Source organism: Oreochromis niloticus, linkage group LG7, assembly GCF_001858045.2.
Source record: "Oreochromis niloticus isolate F11D_XX linkage group LG7, O_niloticus_UMD_NMBU, whole genome shotgun sequence".
Taxonomy (NCBI): Eukaryota; Metazoa; Chordata; class Actinopteri; order Cichliformes; family Cichlidae; genus Oreochromis; species Oreochromis niloticus.
In genome coordinates, this window is record NC_031972.2 from 2810287 (window position 1) to 2832098 (window position 21812).

At 42.4% G+C, this 21812-nt stretch overlaps 1 protein-coding gene across 1 annotated transcript; it reads left to right on the plus strand.

The window, feature by feature from the left end:
* The first annotated feature begins 1123 nt into the window (after positions 1-1123).
* cotl1 (coactosin-like F-actin binding protein 1) lies at positions 1124-13715 on the plus strand. The gene is made up of 4 exons (XM_003439383.5): positions 1124-1556; positions 2369-2451; positions 9509-9666; positions 12081-13715. Exons 1-4 carry the CDS (start codon positions 1480-1482, stop codon positions 12189-12191), a joined length of 429 nt encoding a protein of 142 aa, XP_003439431.1. The 5' UTR covers positions 1124-1479; the 3' UTR covers positions 12192-13715.
* Positions 13716-21812: the final 8097 nt, after the last annotated feature.

Genomic DNA, 21812 nt, shown 5'->3' on the forward strand with positions numbered 1-21812 from the left:
CAACCCCCCTCCTGCAGTCTAACATTGGACCGTGTGGTTATTGCTGACCGCTGAGTCTAAGTTTGCAGGAAAGATTGATGAAAGCTTGTGACCGACTGCAGGTCGACCAGCAGGTGGCAGGATGATGCAGGCACAAACAAACCAGGAGGTACACAGCTCAGTTGGGCTTATGCCAGTGTCAAAGAGTAGATACTGGCAAGAGGACGGAGATGACCTTTGACCTCTAGCTAGCCTTCTATTTGATCAGTGGATTTAATGTTTTAAGCCCAGCTCCTAGGTTCACGGTGTAAGTTATGTGAGTGTAATGACCAGTGGCTTTGTGTCAGACTAGTACCTGTTCCTCAAATTAATTCATCTGCACTCTGCTGTGTAAAGTTGCGGTGGTAGATAAGAGAAAGACCGGAAGTTGATCGTTTTAACTTAAGAATAAAAGTATCTATTTAAAATAAAAATGAGCAAATGCCAAACAAAAGCAAAACAGTTGCTCTCATTTTCATGTTATTGTATACAGCTTCCATTTTTACACCTTTTCCTTTGTGAAAGTTATTTTTATTCTACTGAATCATTTTTGATACACTGCTACTTTTTTCATGTTTCTTCAGCACTTTGGTTGTCAGTGTTGATAAACAGAGCCAATAAAAATAATCATTCACTGTAAGAGCAATTAAATAAGAAATGTCAATCTGGAATCAAATCCCTAAAAGATATATAATGTGTAATATTAGAATGAGAGAAAGAGAATTAATATTTATTTATTCCCTCACTTTAACAGGAAGAAATCTTCAGCACAACCAGGCTCACACACGCAGAACCAGGATTACTGCCCACGTGATCCTGAAATATACAGAATTATAGAAACAGAAAGTTTCTGTTAATTCAAAGAAAATCTCTTGTGGAACTATGTCCACAAAAAAGGACGTTTTACCTATAGTGATTACTAATAGAAATCTATAATAATATTATTATTTATAATAATAACATTTCATGGTAATACAAAATGTGAAATGGCTAAATTTGGTTTCAAGTCACTTTTGAGAACTTGCTGCCTTTGATTTTATTTAGAAAATCTCTTCCGGAAATTGTCGCTGCCTGTCGCGGTTGCCTTGACAGCGCTTCTTTTGCTAAACGCTCATTGACCAGGAGGAGGTGAACACAGCGTCTGGGGGAGCTTCTCTGTCTGTCTGCTGGCAACCTGATTGACTAACATCACCCACGCCCATAAAGTGGTAACATACAGGAAATGAACCGAGCTGCTAGAAGAACAGCCGTCTTTTCCCGCTGAATCTGACCGGTTCGATCGTTCCAGTGCAGTGGTCGTGATTTCCGACTGAAGCCCGCTTGTCACGCTATCGGTTCTAGGTCTCTGATGTGTAGCATCCACTGTGCAAGTTAGCCGCTTTAGTACCGTGTAGCTGGCCCTCCCTGGTTCAGACCCATTCAACGCTTATTTTGCCTGCCTGACACTTCTCCATCCGAAAAATGGCAACCCAGATCGATAAAGAGGCTTGCAGAGAGGCTTACAACCAAGTGAGGGACGATAACACTGACATCAATTGGTGAGTGTGCGAGCACGGTTACTAACCCATACTCCATTGAAGATTGTGACGGTTTTATATTAACGCTAAAATTACCGAAAATGAATGACACACGCACATAACCCTGCACCTGTCTGGTGGTATTCTAGCCGCCATCTACTTCGGCGACCAATAAAACACCAAACAGAGTATATATTTGATGTGGTGTTAGTTAAAAATGTATTTCACTCTGTCTGTTACCGCCCACTGTTCCGTCTTTTCAATGAGGAAGAGCGCAACATGAAGAGACGGACTTGCTTTTGAAAAAGTTCACATTGTGTTTAAATAAGCGTCGTTTGAATAAGCGGATACATGCCGAATAGAAAACTAACTAAAAAATGCTAATAAAATGTCGTCAGCTGTATGATTGGTGGCGTTTACTTCTGCACTTCTGCACCAGAACTTTAAATTGCTCTGTGATCCTATGCAGTTACGCCTGCTCATTGCGAAAATGCGCTAGAACAGCACATTGCGGACTGTTTCTTGTAGAAAAACTGGCCAAAATACACGCAGCGTTCGCTGTCCTGTCCCTCGGATGTGGCTGATCTGTATTCTGACTGTTCAGCGGTCACACAGCGCACTGTTATCAGGCCCGGCGGGGCATAAGTAATTTCCTTTGTCCTGTATTCAACGGGGAAAATGTTATAGTGGTGACACTTGCAGATGGCTGATACACAGCTGCCACCTTCCATGGGCGTCTCAGGCATTTTTCTGCAATGGTTGTCGTTGTTGTGTGTGTGCATTATGCGAACTCATGTGATCCTGCAGTAATTGGCCCACTGTGCTCCTTCCAGGGCTGTGTTTAAATATGAGAACAACATCATCGTGCCTGGAGGACAAGGGACCGACTATGAGGACTTCAAGAGTATGTGCACAGGTAAGACTGAATCAGTTTTAAACGCAGGGCTGTAGCTGTGTAGCTGGCTGCTGTAGATTTTGTAAAACAGCCTATATATCAGGCAGCTTGACTTGGCGGGACACTAATCTTTTAAGACTCTGTGCTCCATCACCCAATGAGCCTTGAGCCTGTGACTAGGCTGTCAGAGCACTTAGCTGTGTGTTCACTGCATTGCATAATCTTTTTCACAATATCTCAAGTTTTTTTACTACAGGGTGGCCTACATTTGACTATTGGTGCAAACTACAGTGGAAATATGTGAACTTTTAGCTTTACTCCTTCAACGATCTGACATTCATTAATATTTCACCTGCCTCTAACAAGAGAGCCTCCAAGCTTCTCCCAAAGCACAAACTCCCATAAGCTGCTGTAGTGTAATGACTTGCAGTGTGCAAACCTTTTATGTATAGATTTCAAAAAAACCTATCTCACTCCGGTGAAGTTCCCCTTTAGAGAGAGTGAAGCATCTGCTCAGATGATGGGTGTGGCAACTGCTAATGCAAGCTCTTTTTGTCTTTAAAGCCTCAGGGCCTCCTGTGTCTCTCTGCTTCCTGATGTCTAGAGCTCACATTCCTATGTTGAAATCACTCCTTTACAACAGTGCTTTACATGTAACCGCTCAGCTGCTGCGTTCGCTATTGGTTCCTGTTCAGTGATGACACACGCATCTCCCTCTGTGGGCTCGTTTGCCTTATTTAGCAGTGAAGTTGTAACCTGCAGAAAAAAAACCCCTCTGCGTATGCGTGTGTGTGCGTGTGCGTGTGTGTGCGTGCGTGTGTGTGTGTGGGAGGAGCTGCCGCAGACTTGAGTTTAGTGAGTTTAGATCAACTCTTGTAGAATATTGATCTTAAACTTATACTGCAGCAGGAAGTGAAAAAAGAAGATACTGCATGCTGGGGTATTGTTTCGCCAAGATCTGGTTCCTCATTTCTTTTGTAGTTTAAGACTTTTTAATCCTAGTTTCTTCTGAGAAAATGTAACCGCAATCAATGACTTATTTAGTTAGAGCTATATATTATTGATTGCATCCCACTAAAGGATGAGCTCTAAGTAAACTCTTGACCATGTTGTAAAGGAGATTTTCACTTTTTAAGTCGTCCAAATATATATTTTAAAAACTACAATCAACTGTAAGCCAAAATGAATGCCCATATAACCACCAGAAGATGGATGATTCAGAGGTGTATTGAATTTTCATCTTTCTGTGCATTACTGTGCAGTTAAATTCAGGTGGTTCTTGTTTTCAGAAGATGAATCCTAACCAGCTTGTTAGGTGAACTTCTAGGAAGTATGTTTCACACTGTTAGGTTCCCCTCAGGATGAATTATGAGCATAGGGTGATCTGTGTCATAAATTGGTTAAATATTGGATGGATTCCCATCAAACATAGTTCAGAAAGCCACGATCCCACCAGAGGATACATTTTACTGGGTTTGATCATCCAGATTTTACTGTAACACCTCCAGCTAGCCAACACTTTTACATAGCCCTAAAAATATTTGAAGATCTGCTGACTCAACTCGGAAAAAGGTCTAGTGCAGACATTCATAGCCCCCAGGGGACAAATCATAATTTCACTGCAGTTTTCTGGACCTTTAATCCGTCTATGGATTTGTATGGATTGCTGTCTTAAAACTAAAATAAAGATTTCTTTTTGTCTCATCAAATGTATTTCCACCTGTGTCACGGTGGTGCAGTGGTGTCGCCTCTTTACGAGAAGGTTGTGGGTTCAAATCTGTCGCTGAGCACGAGCTTGCAGCTTCCTCCCACAGTCTGTAGGCATGAATGTGAAGTTAACTGGTGAGTGTGGATGTGGGTGTGAAGCTTCTCTCTCTCTGTGATGTCCTACCCCACATGCTGCCACGTATCTTCCGGAAATAAAAGAAGATGCACATCTGTACATTTTTAGCAATTTCCAAACCTGAGGTCTGTCCCCCTCGTGAAATGAATGTCGGCTTTGATTCGCTGGTGATTTTTCCAGTAGGGATAAATGTCTTTGCTGCTACTGGAATGAATTGCAATTTCTTGACTCTTTGGCTTTATTGCAACTCTGAAGTTGGTATTTTGGGTTCAATTTATAAATAATCTTTTTAATCAGTTGTGTACAAATAGCTCAAAGTGCTAATTATAAAAGATGGTGTGAACTCATTAGGGGGATTCCAGCTACCTCGACCTCACCGTCCTCAGGCCTCGCTGTTAGCATAGATTAAAAACACCAAATTTGGACACCGGCGACATGCTGGTAACACCACTCCTTGCCAGATCCACCTGACACCGTCCACAGGAGACGGCTCTGGTTGCTTTCAGAGGGACCGGGCGGGTGCACTCGGGAAGGCAGGGTGTCACCCGCCAACTGCTGAAATGAAGGCACTTAGTGCAGAACAACCTCTGTCCCGACAGGTCACTGTTTTGCCTCCTCATCATGTTGTAGTTTCAGTGCAGATTTGTCTGCAGAGTCAGCATGGCTTTAAAGGAAAGATAAACCAGGAAGAGCCAGGCAGAAGGAGGAAGTGGGAGGGTGTGGTTCAGTGCCAGGTCGGGTGAGGATTTGTGTCTGTACCGGTTTTCTCTCTGGTGGCTCAAACCATGATGAGAGCCATGACAAAGAGTTCATAAATATTGGTTCATAAATCGCTATATAGGAATATGTTGGAAGTGAAAGAGTGAGTGATTCACAGACATGCTAAAGTTGTCCGAGTCAGGTGACTGCTTGTGCAGTGAGGTGTTGACACGAGGGATGTCCTCTGTGGCTGATAAGACTGTTTATAGTGGCTGGTCCTGTCCTGTATCAGCTGCTCGAATGTAAAGATAAGACGTTTGACTGTGAAGACTTTAACACAGCAGAGACTTAAAATAGCCAGGTTTACATTTTCAAACCATTTCATCCTCAAATCAAAGCCACTGAATTTCCTGCTGAAATGCTTCCTCATCAGGACATCACCACTTAATAAACCTAAAGATAAAATCACTCAATGTTGTGTTTTTACAAATATTTGATTGAAGATATCAGAATACACACATCCAACCTTTTCCACTTCTGATCGGATACACATCAGTTTCAGTTCAGTTTTATTTGTCATATGCAAGTTAGCACAGGGTCAACATTGCAATGAAATGTGTTTGACGAGCAGCAGACAGTCACTCAGCAGTGTAGTAAGAGCAAACTGTTTATAAAATATAGTAAAAAAAACCAAACAGTGTCTTTGGGTCGATACAGAATACTGATCAGGCACCAGTGTCCATCCTAAACTATATCCCTCACTGGAAATCATTCTTTCATATATAGAAGGTAGCAAAATATAGCAATAAATATGGAAAAGGACATAATCACATGCAAGTGCAGTTAAAGTTTCCCAGCACGTGGGTTAAAATGATCATATCCTAAATATAGGATTGGTGCGTCCCAGCAGTGCAAGGAAGTGAGGAATGTCCTTTCAGCTCTTTATCACAATAACTTCACACAGATAAGCACCACATGTAAATTTGTTGATATCAGCCAACATATCTGACATTCAGCCAATATATCAGTGCAACCTTTTACTCTCCAACTTCTTTTAGAGAACCGAGGTGTACGTCAGGATTTCTAATGAACCATTTTAAACTTTTTATTCGAATAGAAAATGAACAGAGTTTAGCTTTTTTGCTGATGGCAGACTTTTTATAAAGCTGTTGGCATCCGATACTCCACTCCACTGGTGACATTTCCAAACCAATAGCTCACAGGTGGAGAGCTGCAATAACAGGAAGTTGAAAGAATCAGAAAACTTTATTAATCCCAGAGGAAATGGTGTAATCACAGTCTTGGATGAAATTAAAGTGAAATTAGAGGATGTGGAATTCAAAGGCACTGTAAAATATTAGGGACCTTTACTTTCCTGGCACATGCACAGATGCAGTGCGCTGTCGTCACAGAAAGGGGTGACTTTCAAACAACTTTTAGTGAAAGTCGAGGAGAACGAGCCTCGGATATTATCAAACCCTCCCTGCAGCCAGCGGCACTCACAGAGCCGGGTGGAGGGACGGTGCTGTTGATGCTTCAGGGCGCTGTTGCATCTAAATGCTGCCTGGTGGAGCTTTTAATCTGACACTGAAATATTTTGGCTGTTTTTGTGCCATCACATGCTTCCATCAACTTTTATAGATATTCATTCAGTCTTGAATTGGTTTGCACCTGATTCTGTATGTTTGCAGTGCTGTTATTCCCAAAATGAAACGGCTCTTTGCCCTGCAGCCCACAGAGAACAACATCTGGAAGATGGTAATGAGTAATCTGTGGAGCACCTGAAGGCAGGGCGGGCAAGAGTGTGTTTATTGGACAATGTGTTGACATCCTGCAGGAGTGATAAGGCGTCTGCACTTTCCTTAAAATTCAAATATAAGTCATTTCCACATTCTCTGACTTCTTAGACCAAACAACAGTCCAGCAGAGTGGTATGCTGGATTTATGCCTCTGCATTGGTGTTTGCTTGTGGCTCTTTGGGCCTTAGAGAGGGGCATTGTGGGAATTCAACCAAAGCAGATGCCGCACAGATGCACTTGGTGTGCAGTTATTTCTAAAAAAGCAAACGGCAGGTCAGCTGACGGTGACGATGCTGTGGTGCTGATTGGTTTGAAAAGTTGCTTTGAACAGCAAACGTGACTCTTTAGTTCACCACGAAGAGGAAGAGAGGCTTTTTCTTCTTTTTCTTTAAGCACGTAAAGACACGTTTCACTACTAACACGTTGTTAATACTTTCATATTGCGTTGTTCTCCATGCTAGTAGCTAAACTACAAGGGACTACAAGAAGATTAGTCGTCATTACCGGTTCTTCCACATTTTTTTTGATGCTGTCCCCTTTTGACTGCACACGCCTACAACATGTAGATGAGGGTCCCACAGCTACAACAGGGGTGGGGAACTCCAGGCCTCGAGGGCCGGTGTCCTGCAGGCTTTAGATGTGTCCTTGATCCAACACAGCTGATTTTAAATGGCTTTATTACCTCTTCAATTTGTCCTGAAGTTCTCCAGAGGCCTGATAGTGAACTAATCGTTTGATTTAGGTGTGTTGACCCAGGGTGAGATCTAAAACCTGCAGGACACCGGCCCTCGAGGCCTGGAGTTGCCCACCCCTGGTCTACAACATGCAGATTTGCAAAGGAAAAACACTGGTCTTCTCCATATTTAGGTTTTGCTATTTTTTTCTGGTAAGAACAGAGAAGACCACCAGTAAAGGAAGCATCTCCAAAAACGATATTTGTATACGTCTTCTGATACTTGTTGATTTATAAGCCAGGACAGAGAAGTTCCTGTGAAAATTACAGATCATGTAGCTATATCACTGGTCTCTGTCCTTCAGCCATCACTTATCATTTTGTAGGTAACGATGAGTCCTAGCAGTCATTCTCAGGTGGCTTCTTCAGAGTTTAAATAGGTTTAACTTTGTATTTGAACCACTAAACTTCCATGCAGTTATGGTTTCTGTTTGTCAACAGAGATTAAACTCTGATAGGTTCTGTGATTGTATTAACCATTTCAGTTATTTTCCAAGTACCAGTGCCAAATATGTGTCTTTGGGTTCTGGACTGTTAGTTGTTGAAAGTTTGGGAAAAACTGAACCTCCAACTTTTCAAACTTCTCTGGAGGGGCAGCCAATCAGAAGAAAGTTTGCTTAACAGAAGGGGGAGGAGCTAAACTGTTTGTTTTTGTCAGGATGGATTGAGGGGTGGCACCAAGGCCCATTAAAAGATAAATAAGGACTATTTTTGAGTTATGAATAGAGTTCAGAGTAAATGTATGGATGGCAAAGAAACCAACCATGATTTTATCAAGTTCTTGATTTGTCATTTTGTCTGTCAGGTACCAAAACGTAATGAAACATGCATCTTGTAATTGACCACATCTTGTGTTAAGGTCAAACATCAGTCCAAACAGGTCAAATGTATTCACTTTAATATCCTCTGAGGAAAAGAAAACAATGAAATCCTCAAATGAAGAAGCTGAGGAAAGAAGGGAATTAGGGAGGAGTTGGAGGTTTTGAGCAAAATGTTTGTATGGCTGTCTCTGTATATATCTGTACATATGACAGATAACACACTGTCTATATAAAGTTAAAGAGCTGACCACAATGGAATAAAAAGCTTAAAGACAAAAAAAACAAAAACCAGATCAGTTAATTTCATTAAGATTTTTTTTTTTTTTACCACCAACATTTATACTTGATTTTTATTCTTAGTACAGAAATTCTGAATTGTTGCATGCCTGAAATTATTTGTCCATCCATTCAAATGAAGTGACCGTTCCTTAATCTCTGCTCAGAATCTTGAGTTAGCAGATGAAGAGCACATTCATGATTTTCTTAAGATTTGGTGGAAGCTGCATCTGAGCGGAAACCCAGGATCCCGAGGCGGCGCGAGTCTGACAAAAGAAGCAGCAGCAGAAATGTTTTCTCGTTCTTCTCGGCGTGCTTGTTTGTATTCGGGCGTTATTCTCAGATTGCAGTGGACCACCGTGACAGTGACAGGCGTGGTCACTGGGAGGTTTGCGACACAACCGCAGGGCTCACAAAAGATTTTACTCATCTAGTCTACTGACCTGAATACTCCCCGGCTGCACAGACGCACTCTCACAAAGCGTCCCTCTGGTTTGGAGTGCTGGGACTGTGCCACTGGGACAAAAGCGCACAACTCTGCACAGCAACACTTGAAATGTAAAACTGTAGATGAAAGCAGAAACTCTTCAGTTACAGTATTAACTGAGGCCAGTTTTGAATAGGCTAGTAAAACTTTGAGTGGATAGCATCGGGTCACTTCCGTCTTAAATAAATAAATATCCTGTGATGTGTTTGCAAATATGAAAATGGCAATAAGTTATTATATGTCCGCATGACAACAGTCCAAAATCTAAAGACCATTAATGCTTAATTTGTTGTATTCCTTTGATTGTGTTTCTTTTATAACTCCATCTAGTCAGTGCGATCCTTTCTTCCTCACTGATTGGTTTGTCGATGTATTCGGCTTTAGTCTGTCTTGACTCATGCATTCCCCGTCTTCCCTCAGACGACGCTCGTCTGTTCGGCTTCGTCCGGATCACGACGGGAGATGCCATGAGCAAACGAGCCAAGTTCACCCTCATCACCTGGATCGGGGAAAGCATCAGCGGGCTGCAGCGTGCAAAGATCAGCACGGACAAGACGCTGGTCAAAGACATTGTGCAGGTCAGTGACTCTGGAGAAAGTAGCAATTAAAATAATGGTTCCTTTGGGGAAACTGGTGGCTTTACGTTCGCACGATGCTGAATTCAGTGGAACAAAAACAACCGGAAGGATAAATGTGTTCTGCACTCTTTGTATTTCTGAGGTTATATTTAAAGGTGGACACGGGCACTCCAAGCCAGTATCAGTTTTGACAGAAATTTTAATTTAGTTTCAGTCATAATGTAGACATCTGAAGACTGTAGTCGTCCAAGTCTAAAGTTGATTCAGCTGATTAAAATATAAAGTGTATAAGTTTATTATGTTTTTACCGGTGAGACTTTACAAAGGTCACAGTTTACAGAGTGTCTTAATTTGCTTGTCCATACTTCTCTTCCTCCCATGTGTTGACATTTTGTTGTGTTGTCATGAGAAACGGCGAACATGGGTGCTAACTTACTTAAGCTAATTAACTTAATTAGTGCTGATTTATTTTAATTCATTGTGTCAGTACTTGTCATTATAGTTTTTGCCCTCACACGTAAGACTTATTTAGCTATTGTCAGAAGAAAGGGTCGTTGACGACAACTATGATGAATTATTGGTCAACAAAATTAACACTGTTATTAGGTAAGACTATTAAGCGTGACGTAGAGCTGCATATATGAACTGTACGGCTGCAACGTGAAAAACTCGGATGCCCGCTAATGACCGTTTAATTAGTAACAGACTAATAAAGTTCTTGCATTTAGCTCGAGCTAGCGGTGGTGAAGCCTAGCAAGTGACCTTTGGACAAAATTATTAGTATAGGTGGAAGTTTGGTTTCTGATGACCGTTGTTCAATGTAACCTTTATTTGACTTGTGTCTTTGGGGTTAATGAGCCCTCCTGTGGGGAAACCTCCCACCAGAGGAGGGTGGCAGTCAGTCCATGCAAATGAAATGATGCTGAAAACCAAGTGATGACATACGGAAATTCAAGGGAAAATATTTTCCTACATAGTGAAATCAGGAAAATGATCCAAAACAAAAACAAACAATGAGGTTACAGGATACGGTCTGTAAGGGACATGCTGAATTCAATGAAGTGTGCATAAACTTTTCTAAATCACAGAAGAAATTCAGCTTTTGCCGTAGGATTTCTGTAGTATCACAGTAATGTAGTTAAAGCTGTCCGTGCATTCATGAGTTCTTAAGAAACGTCGGCTGTTAACGGCCGTTTCAATGTGACAAAAAACAAACAAATCCAGTGGACTAGAAATGCTGCACTCACCTGTAGCACAACAACACAGCACATTAATGAGCTTAAAGGGTGCGGCTCCATTTACCAATTACCAAAGAGGCTTATATGTTGGTGTTAACAACATCAGAGTGGCCAAAACATTTTTAGCTTTGAATTCACGCTGAGCTGATAAAACGCGCCAGGTTGCTCAGGACGAGCAGCCAGTTCGTTGGCAAACAGGAAGTCGATTCAGCTGTGGTTATTACTGCAGAGGAGGTGAAGAATTACAGGATTAAAACCAACAAGATAGTGTTGAAATAACACCTCGGTTCAAAAATAATATGGCTTGCTGAAACATGTGATTACCTCGTGCTGATGAGCTCCAGCAATGGAACATGCTGCATGACGTGTTTTGGATGAAGAAGACTGTGTTAGCTGTAATAATACAGATAATATCAGTGCCTAAATTAAACTTGTTTTTGACACTTGCAAGAAATGAAGCATTGCTTCGCCAACCTACACAGGAGCTGATGATAACTCAGGGGTAGCCTGTCTGCAGCTAGTGTAAGCTGCTTTGCAACCCACCTCCACTCCAGAACCTCCTTTATATGCGGTCTCAGACAGCTGCTTTCCCTCCTCTTATGCATTCAATACATCTTCATGGAGGGGCGGGGAGGTCCAAGATGAGAGCCGTGCTGCCAAATACTGAGGCAAATGTCAATCTTAATACCAATTTGTCGTTAACTTATTATGTAATTTATTTTTTCCCCCTATTTCCAGCTTACCTTTTAATTTGTATTAAACTGTGAAGAGTTTATTGATAGTCTCCTCATAATGTGCATCTAAATACCAGCTGCTTATCGTAGGGATGCACGCCTATATCAGGCAGATGATATGGTGTTCATTATTGTCAGCAGGTCATATGTATGATGTGGCATAAGCATATTGATGGCTATCGCCAAAATTATTTCAAACATCTCCATCAGTATCGCACCAGAATTTCACATTCAAAGCTTCATGTTTTTAGAAGATTTTAAAGAAAGTTGTCTCTTAGATTAACTGCAGGACTTTATGAGCAGCTTTTAAGAGAAGTATACATGCGGTCATAAAATATGCTCGAGTAAAGTCCTGTTAGCTTTGTGTGTTCTCATGTAGATGTCTGTATTCTGGTAGCGCTGGTCTTCTCTGATCTTCTCTTCGGCCATTTTCTCTGTGCAGAACTTTGCCAAGGAGTTCATGATCAGTGACCCGCGGGAACTGGACGAGGACTACATCCGCACAGAGTTGAAGAAGGCTGGCGGAGCCAACTACGACGCCCAGGCCGAGTAAAGAAGTGCCACTGGAAGGGTCGGGGTCAGGGGGAGCGGCTGTGGGTGGCGGGGTGGGGTTGGGTTGTCTAAATGGGGGGTGGGGAGTGTTGGGACTGGGCTGCTACCTCTCGGGGAGAGGGCAGGGCAGGATGGAGAGGGCACCAGTGACAAGTAGACCGTCACAGGAAGCTGAACCAGCTTACTTAGGAAAAGTCTCTTTGAATGTGTCCACATCTGTATCAGGGTGCTTCTATGATTGTAGGATGAACAGCTGGAACCAATGCAGCTGCATAACAGAATATACAGGTTAACCACCACAAACATGTACTTAAAAGCAAGCATATAAGCACTCTCAAAGGTGTCCTCTCCTTTCTGACGCCCTGCCCTCTCCCCAGTCAGCTCATGGTTGGTTATCTACTGTGCTGTGCGTCGTCATCTCACGCTCCTCGTCTCATCTGTCGTCCGGCTTCAGCGCCATCTGACTGAAAGCGAAGGAGGAAAATGTGGAAAACTGGAGGGCTTCACTTCAAAGATGCCGTGAGTGTGGCTCATGTTATTAAGACTGTTCACCGATAAGAGCACAGCAGACACCCCTCGCTTGCAGGCATGTGTTAGACACCAGAACATGCTCGTAGTCTTAATACACTGTACCTCCAGGAGGAAGAGATCTCCATTTTCCCAACAGTATCCTCAGTGATGGTTGGCGGCTCGTTTTGAGCAAGCTTAGCGTTTCTGCTGAGTACACATTTAACCGCCTCTTCATCTCCAGCCAGACAGCTGTGTTTGGATTACAGCTTCAGAGTTCACTGTAATTGATCCTCCTCTCTTCTTCCTCGTCCTCTGAGCTGTGGAGCCTTTTTGTCCCTCTAGTTTCTGTTTGTCTTTATCTGTGTCAGCTGAGATGGCAAACAACCATGTTCCTGGCTTTACCAGAGGCTTTGGCCTGTATTTTGTTATAGAGGCACAAAGGAATGACTAATATATTGATCTCTAAGCATCCGTTGCAGTCAGCTATTGGCTGTTCCCCTCAACCTCAGAGGATAGTGAAAAATGGAGGTCTTTTCTTCTGGTGTCTCATCTCATCATCTACCACTGAAAGGTATCCGTGCATACTGTAACCTACTGTGTTTGACTGCCTTAGTCTCCCATGGAGAGAGGGTCATCATGGGAGCTTGTGGACACTACACTGTGATTGGCTGTCTTCTTTTACATGTGGGCGGGATGTGGGTCTGAGCCCGTCGTCCCGACCCAGGAGCAGCCACGTCTCGGTTGTAGCATCTGTTTTTATTTAGGTTCAACCCTCCCTTCCCCCCTCTAAAAAGGATAAAATAGGATTTTATTTCTTTGTACTTTTCTTGTTTTTGAGATGAATTTTATTTTCTCTGGAAAGTTTTACTTGATCATTTGTCTTGTTTGGTTTTTTTGTTTTGTTTTGTTTTTTTTAACATTGGAACAGATTTTCAAAAAAAAAAAATCATGCAAAATTGAAATAAAACAGAATGGGCACAAGATCGGTCATTTCAAAATAAAATTTGATGTTTTTCCAAAACCTGCTTCTCAAAGTGTCTTTTGTGTCTCTTAAGCTCCATTTTTATTATGACAGTAACCCAGCAAACACATCTATGTTGGCCCAGAGTCGGTAGGTGTGGGTCAACAACAGGACTGTGCGTGGAGGCCAAGACCACACTCATCCCACATGGGCCCAAACTGGGTGTTCCCACACAGGGCCCACGCCAAGTTTGCCCTGTTGGGTCCTAATGAGAACAACCCACAGTGGGCTTGTCCACAGAAAACCCATATAGGGCAAGACTGGACACATCCACTCACACCCAGTCCACATTTCCTCGGTGACATTTTAGTCTTGTTTGTTTGTTGTTTATTAACATTATGTGAGTCTTAACATTTTAGTCCAGTTTTCCTAGACATCAGTCGCTCCTGGTATCCCATTAGGACCACAAAAGTTATGCATATCAAGTTCAGTGAAATATAACCTTTTGTCAGGAATACATTTGAAGATGGGCCGAAGCTGAAACCTGAAACCTGAGCTTTGTTCTGGCCGATCGGAATTTTACATTCTTTGTAATCATCAAAATTGCTGCATCCTCCTCCGTGTGTCACCAGCACCAACATCTGTGAAGGCCTGATTGTTTCCTGAATAATACACATCTGCCCCCGTTCAGGTGGCCTCCTTTTGTCTTGCTTATTTCAGCAAGATGATGCTAAAGCACACGTGCACGTGAACCGTTAGCTTACGAAGGCTAACCCGCCGTGCCTGCAGTCCATATCAGTCTGCGTCCAGCACATTATGAAATTAAAAAGGAGACACAACGGAGCAAAGGCAACTGAACAGCAAAAATATAATATGATGCAAGAATGGGAAAATATTTTTCTTTCAAAAATGCTGTAATTAGTCTGCCCAGTTCCCAAAAACTGTTTGTTAAACGAGGTGACGCAACACGGTCCAAAGATGCTCCTGCCTCAGCTGCTGGCATTAAATCAAAATGAGCTTTCCCAGTTTCAACTTTTGATGTTTAAATGATTAAAAATCATCATGTTTATATAAGAGTTTTACACACCTCCCCCCGCCGCTTGTATTGGTTGCTCTTTATCGAACATTGCTTCGTATTGATTCAATCGTCGCAGTCTGCAGTCATGACTTGGTCAGATCTAGTAAGTCAGCATGTTAACGGAGAATATCGATGCCTGATTCGCACATTATCACTTTCAAAAGCAGGTCTGCAGCCTGAGTGACAGCTGCTGGTGTGTAATAGGTCAGTCGATGGCTCCCGGCTGTTCCAGCCCAAACACTGTCTGCATGTGTGTGTGTTGGTTATCCTGTTACAGCTCCCTGTTGAGTGGATGACTGTTTGTTTGCCGCTGATCAAACACGGATTCTGCTGAGTGATTGTGCATACAGTAGGCTGGTGCCTGCCTGCTGGGTGGTTGCAGCAGTGTGTAAAGACTAATGGCAGGTTTCATAATGACAGAGCTGTAAGGAAGTGAGTAGTGGATGCAATTTGAGATGTTTCACCATCAGTGTGTGGGAGTTTGGGCGAGTTGAGACAGGCGCGCTGGGGACCACAGTATTGAAGCTGATGTTCTTAAGATTTAGATTAATTTGCATTAAAAATGAGTGGATGGGCTTTTCTCAGGGCAGACTTGTTACAGCAGGTCAATGAAGTCAGTCAAGGAGGAACCACTTGTGTCTGTTGTGTAGTGCGATAAAGTTTCTTCCTTTTTTTTTCAGTTCTCTTGCCCACAATCGAGGTTTTAAATGGTTGTCAGCATTTTCCCCACATGTCTCTGTGTTACACATTATCATGTAAAGTGTGTGAATGCTGCTTAAACCCAACATAGAGGCTGTGGCGCTGCTTTAAAGAGGACCCGCTCTGCTCAGTGCTAACTCCATATAGGGATTCTTTTAGTTTTGTAAATTCACAGTTTTTTTTAAGCTTATGCTGGTGCTTGGTGCAGCCCCTCACTTCTTCCTGTGTCTGACACAAGCGATTCGAGCTCCTCCCTGTTTAAAGGGCACCTTAAATAGAAGAGGGCGGGTGGGGCTTCTGTGCTTACAGACAGGAAATTGCCTCTCAGTGACACCATACAGATCCAAGAGTAAAAAAAAAAGGATCTGTATGGTTGGTTGGTATGGCGGTTTGAAGAAGGAGATTTTGGCTTTTGGCTGATTTGTTGGGGGAGTTCCCCCTCTGATCCTCGGCTGCTGGATTATGTTTATCCCCACACCCCCAAGAGATTTCCAGACATGTAGGTAAAAGAGTCTCAGCACGCTGCAGATGACCCCTCCACAGGAACATTCACACCAACACGGCGATAAATAAAACAAGCCTGAAATGAGTCACAAACATTTCTCATTCTGAGCTTTTGTTAGAGACCCACAGCACAGCTTTATGCACAAATACAGGATCATGGACGGGAGCGTTTATGGACTTTACGTCTACGGAGAGCTCCTACTTTTTACCCACAGTGCACTAGAACCATGATCCTCAAGGGAATTCCATTTTAATTAAAATCTTCAGTCCAACTAATTAACAACGCTCAAATGAAAAAAGAAAAACAGTTTGTTAGAAATGTGCTGGTTCAGTTTTGTGCACAGTGACTTCCACAGTGGTGTTGTGATTGTTGGCCTCCTCTTCCTTTCACTTTTGTGTCTTGCATGTTCTGACAGCTCCAAGCAGAGGGGGCCAAAGGTAAAAGCATGCAGAAGCATCTGTCACTTTCTTTCAGAAAGGGATTTTCTTTTTTTGTAAATGTTCCTTTAACCAGGAAGTACAACTCCTTTTCTGGTGTGTGCCTGGCCAAGACAAGCAGCGTTAACTGAGGATGTTTTTGATAACAGGAAAAGCCTCGGCTCTGCGAGAAAACCTGCACAAACACAGGAGAAGCTGCAAACTCCACACAGACGGCTCGAGCTCGAACGCAGCTCTCTCTTACTGTGAGCAAACTGCTAAGCACTGAGCCACTGTACTCCTTCATGTTAGCATGCAGGACTGTAGGAGTCTGAACAAGGACTGTCAGATCAGTCCCTGCAGAGCTGGCACTCCAGTCCTTCCTGCATTCTTCAGACCTCCTCAACACAGCAGCCCACACAAGTCATGTGCTCTGAGAGAGAGAGAGAGAAAGGCAGGAATTGTCCTCCAGTCACCCCACATATCTAAATGTTTATGTCATGATGCTGTTGTCTTTTTGAAAGTTAATTATTCTTTAATTATTCACCTCTTAAACATCAGTTCCTGCCTTTTAACAGCTCAAGTAATGATTCAGACTATTCCAGTTCCAAAATACTTCATAGTTTTATGTTTTGGAACATAATAAATAAAAAACAACTTCAGACGAACTACAACACATTACATATTTATTTATGTATTTCACAAAAACTAAATCAGAAGCAGGCCATGTCCAAGCATCCAAGACACTTGGCAACATTTCCAGAAGTGGACGTCCAAGCAAATTCATCCCAAGGTCGGCCTGCGCAACCCTCAGAAAAAAACAAAAGAAAACACAGGAGCTCCATCTCAGGACTCAGTTAGCATGTTAAAGGTTAAAGTTCATGAGACTACAATTAGACAAAGACTGTACAAACATGGCTTGTTTGGAAGGGTTACCAGGAAGATGTCCTTTGGAATGTCCTTTGTCCCTTTGGAGAAAAGTAAACACCTCATACCAGCTGTCAGCACGGCGGTGGAGGGATGATGAGTTGGGCTCCTTGCAGTCACAGAGTATACCAAAGTGTCAAATGTGAGGCCGCATGTCGCGCAGCTAAAGCTCAGACCAAACCGGGTCATCAACGGGACAGTGATCCAAGCACAGCAGCAGATCTCCAACAGAAAGGCTGAAAAAGAAAAGATGGTCCAGCCAGAGTCTGGACCTCAACCTGACTGAGATGCTGTGATATTTAGAGAGCTGTGCATAATTGAATGCTGCAACCTTCAGTGAACTGACCCAACAATGTAAAGAAGAGTGGGCCAAAAATCCTCCACAACGATGTGACAAACCTGCTAAGCAGCACGCGATTGTTATTTCTGTCCTTATATGTAAAACTTTAGAATCGAAAGAGGACTTTTATTTTTAACATGACTGCACGCTAAACAGGAAAGTGAGAACAACTGTGATCTCTGTCTCTAACACATAATGTGCGTATAAAGTTTCTTTGACTTTATGATAAAATTTGAATGAGTCATAAGTTAATAGTGCCTGTCAATTTGTCTCATGTAGTAAATCATTATTATCTGCTGTGTAGTTATCCATTAGGAATCAAACTAGCTCCCAGTTTGTTCTTAAGCTGTTTAACAACTAGGTAATCATAAAAGGAACTTACTGCGTGTTTCCTTGTTTTCTGTCACGCTCATATTTTAATAAGGAATCAGGTCACAGTTTGTGCAGGTAATCCCTCGGCCTCTACTTCTGTTCAGACAGGTTTTTCTACTTTTGGATCTGTAACATCACAGACAGGAGATATCCATAATGTGGTTATGTAGGGACTTGCTGTGTGGAGTGGCAGCTCTTCAGAATAAAGTTGTTTTAAAAGGAGGGTGAAGGATGCTAAAGCAGTGTGTTCAGACATGGACTGAGGGGTGGCACGAGGACCCGGCATATGAAAGAGGATTGATACTGTGTATCATGTGAAACCACTAAGAACAAAGGTACAGAGCTGAACAGGTCCATCTTAAGTAATGGTTAGCTGTTTTACATTATCTGGATACATTTTTATCAGCAGTTACTGATTAACTAATAATTAACTGGCAGTTTCTCATTTGTTTCCTGCTTATTCCCAGGTAGCTGTGGTTGCTGGTTATTTTAAAGGGCTGATTAAAAAAAAAGACCCTGATTTAAATTTAAACATCTCCACGCCACAAGCGAGGCGTCTCCGAACACTGAAAGGCTCAGACGGTTTGCATCGGTGCTCAGGACAGACATTTAGTTTGAAGTTTCAAATTAAAGCTTTTAACGTTTGGCTCCTTTTTTTCCAGTTTGTTGTAAGTGCTGCTGGACTGATTCAACATTTGGTTAGTGACAGCTCAGAGGCCTAAATCCAAACAGACTCAGATGCCTGTGTGATAACATCTGAGAGAAAGAGGCAGGCAGGGGCCCTGGGAGTGTTCAGAGAGGGGAGCTCTTGTTACTCCCGATGAACTCATCTGCTAGAGACAAATCCTCATCTCAGCTCATCTTCTGCCACAGCACATGTTTTATGTTTTCCATTGTTTTAAAGCTGTGTCAGTGTTTCCAAATGTAGCCTCAATCAGTAATAAGTGTAGCGATAACTCTTATTAGCAGCAGGATCCTCATAGCTCTGTCACTTTCATGTTCTCATTGTAGAAGCCAGGAACACTGGAAACCAACCAACGCTCCATAGCTGGAATACCAGTTAATTAACAGATTTTTAAAATGTATTCATCATTTGAAAAGGTTTTTTAAGGACAGTGCCAAAAATGATAAATATGAGGTGTTCCACTGCAGGGATGAGTCAGAAACTGGATATGTGGCTTAGAATTGGGAGACTTTCTCAGCCTCCTGAGGGGCATAAGTCTACGTCTCTGCAGAACTGATGAGTGATCCTCAATCAAAGTAACCGTGGCGTTAGATGTGGCTGGGCTACATTTGAGGCAATGTAAGTATTTCCAGCCAACCACATCTAACAGCTGACGAATGCCTACTTGTGGTCTACAGACAATCTTTGGTCTTGGATCAGGTGGTGTAGCCCTTTACTTATACCCAGTGATCACTTTTGCATGTCCGAGACTATTATTTCAATTTCAGATTACAAAAACGAGTCATTCCAACCCTGACCTCTGAGCTTTTCTTTTTCTTTTTGGTTTCTTGTCACCCAAGAACGGACTTTCTGGAAGCCTAAATGAAATGTAGACCAGGAAGATGTTGGAAACCTCATCAGACTGAGACAAAAAGAGGAAAGAGAGATAATGGTTGGTGGGAGGCCGAAGAAGGGGGGCGAGGGGAGCATGGAGATTCAAATTTACACGAGTGAGCAAAGCAAACGGGGGTGGGAGGTGGGGCGGTTCTCTTTTCAGATTCTTCCAGGCCATGTGAAAAGCGAAGACAGAGAGACAGAGGGGGGAATGCGAGCGTGAATGAGTCTGTCCTCAGACCTACTGTGTGCCTGCGCTGCGCGGCGTTGGCACAGAGACATCTTTGTCAGAGACTAACGAGCTGAGGGCCGCTTCATTCTCCCACCTCAAATGAGCATCTGTTTACAGAGGGCCTTTACACTGAACGCAGGCTGACAGTCAGGCGTCTATTTGCTGTGATGTCAGACTGTTATTGCTTCTCTATCACCACCGATAATCAGTTAATCACCCGTCACATGACAGGTGACAAATACAGTTCCAGTAATTATTATGATATAACAACTCTGCTTTACCCAAATACAGCTTAAAGTATTTGGCAAAGGACAAGTCATGACACAAAGACAAGTTCATGAAACCAAAAATTCTCACACTGCAGGCCTACTTGTTGTTCCTAGAGTATTTAAAAGTAGAATGGGAGGCAGAGCCTTCAGTTTTCAGGCCCCTCTTCTGTGGAACCAGCTTCCAGTTTGGATTCGGGAGACAGACACTATCTCTACTTTCAAGATTAGGCTTCAAACTTTCCTTTTTGCTAAAGCATATAGTTAGGGCTGGACCAGGTGACCCTGAATCCTCCCTTAGTGATTTGGTGCTATTTTGGCACAGAAATTCCTGTTGCATTTGTCTTTATGGTGTGCCAGAACTAGCTAGCAAAATGTGAGCAAAATCCAGTCTGATTTACAGAAAATTAAAATAAAAGGTGCAGATTTGTTAAACTTATTTCTTATAAAATGTAGTTTGCTTTTCATCTCAGTCGCAGTTATAGACAGCCACAGTAGACAGCTGGGGAAAGTAAGCAAACCTCTGTTGTCATCGTCACCAAAAGGAGTCAGGCGTTCCACTTAAGGAGATGAGATGTGTGGATTAGAGCTACCCCGCTCTAAAAACAAGGTCTGGATGCAAATTTTGGATCATTGATCAACCTCCAAAAGAACTTTTGTATGAACATCAGGCTCGAATGCTTTGCTAAAAAATATACTTAAGGAAAAAGTTTTGAATCCGAGTTAAAAGTTCACAAGTGCACGAGTAATGAAGCTTCTTCAGCTTCATGCATTCCAGTATGTGCTTTAATTGCAAGTGTATGTGGAAAGAAATGAAACCATGTGTCAGACGACTCCATCAGGCTCACCAGGAAGGAAGGAGTGTGAAAGAAACTGAGATCTTGTTGAGTTTGCCAGCAAACAGGTTAGCTTCACAAAGTCTGTCACCCTGGCAACTGACCTGGGATTTAAGTTAGCTCTACTTCTTTCAGTAAACTGCTTCTGCTTTCTGGAACAGGTCCAAGCAAAGGCTGGTGGGTGAAAAACAGAAACGAACAAATCTCCTGAGCTACCCCCTCATTTCTTTGTATTTCACTTCCAAGGAGCCAGACTTTCTTGTAATGTGTTAAAAAGTGGCCTCGAGCAACAGTTCTCCAGTTTTCTGAAGGTCTTTCAAAAATGTTCTTTGGACATCGGCTGCTTTTTTACTGATTTTCAGTCCAGACCTCGTTCCTCGTTTGCAGAGGAATGTCTTTTGTTTGTTAAGCCATCTACTGACCCATAAATCATTCAAGTAAAAACAGAAAGAAAAGCACCTAACAAAGGGTGAAAATGTGAAAACTTACAAGAAATCAATTTTAAATTGAAAAACACATCATTTGTTCCCATTTTTAGATGATTCTACAGAAAATGACAAACATTGCACAATGTCACAGAAATAAAATAGTATTTTTGCACCAACGAGGTGATTCCCAAAGAGCTGTTAGCAGAAAACTGAACAAGGGGAGGACAAAAGAAGACGCAGCTGGCCTAAAAACTATCTGCAGTAGATACATCTGGACCGTCAGCTGATTCAATTCAATTTTATTTTATTTTATTTTATTTTATTTTATTTTATTTTATTTTATTTTATTTATAACAATTGCCCCAAGGTGCTTTATACTGTAAGGTAAAGACAATAATACAGAGAAAACCCAACAAGCAACCAACCTCCTCTGAGCAAACACTTAGCAACAGTTGGAAGGAAAAACTCCCTTTTAACAGGAAGAAACCTCCCAC

What these genes read in the sequence shown, in the direction of transcription:
- cotl1 (XM_003439383.5), top strand. Translation starts at nt 1,480, where the DNA reads ATGGCAACCCAGATCGATAAAGAGGCTTGCAGAGAGGCTTACAACCAA. An exon ending in CTTCAAGAGTATGTGCACAG is followed by an intron (nt 2,452 to 9,508) that starts GTAAGACTGAAT and finishes GTCTTCCCTCAG; the next exon opens with ACGACGCTCGTCTGTTCGGC. An exon ending in TGGTCAAAGACATTGTGCAG is followed by an intron (nt 9,667 to 12,080) that starts GTCAGTGACTCT and finishes TTCTCTGTGCAG; the next exon opens with AACTTTGCCAAGGAGTTCAT.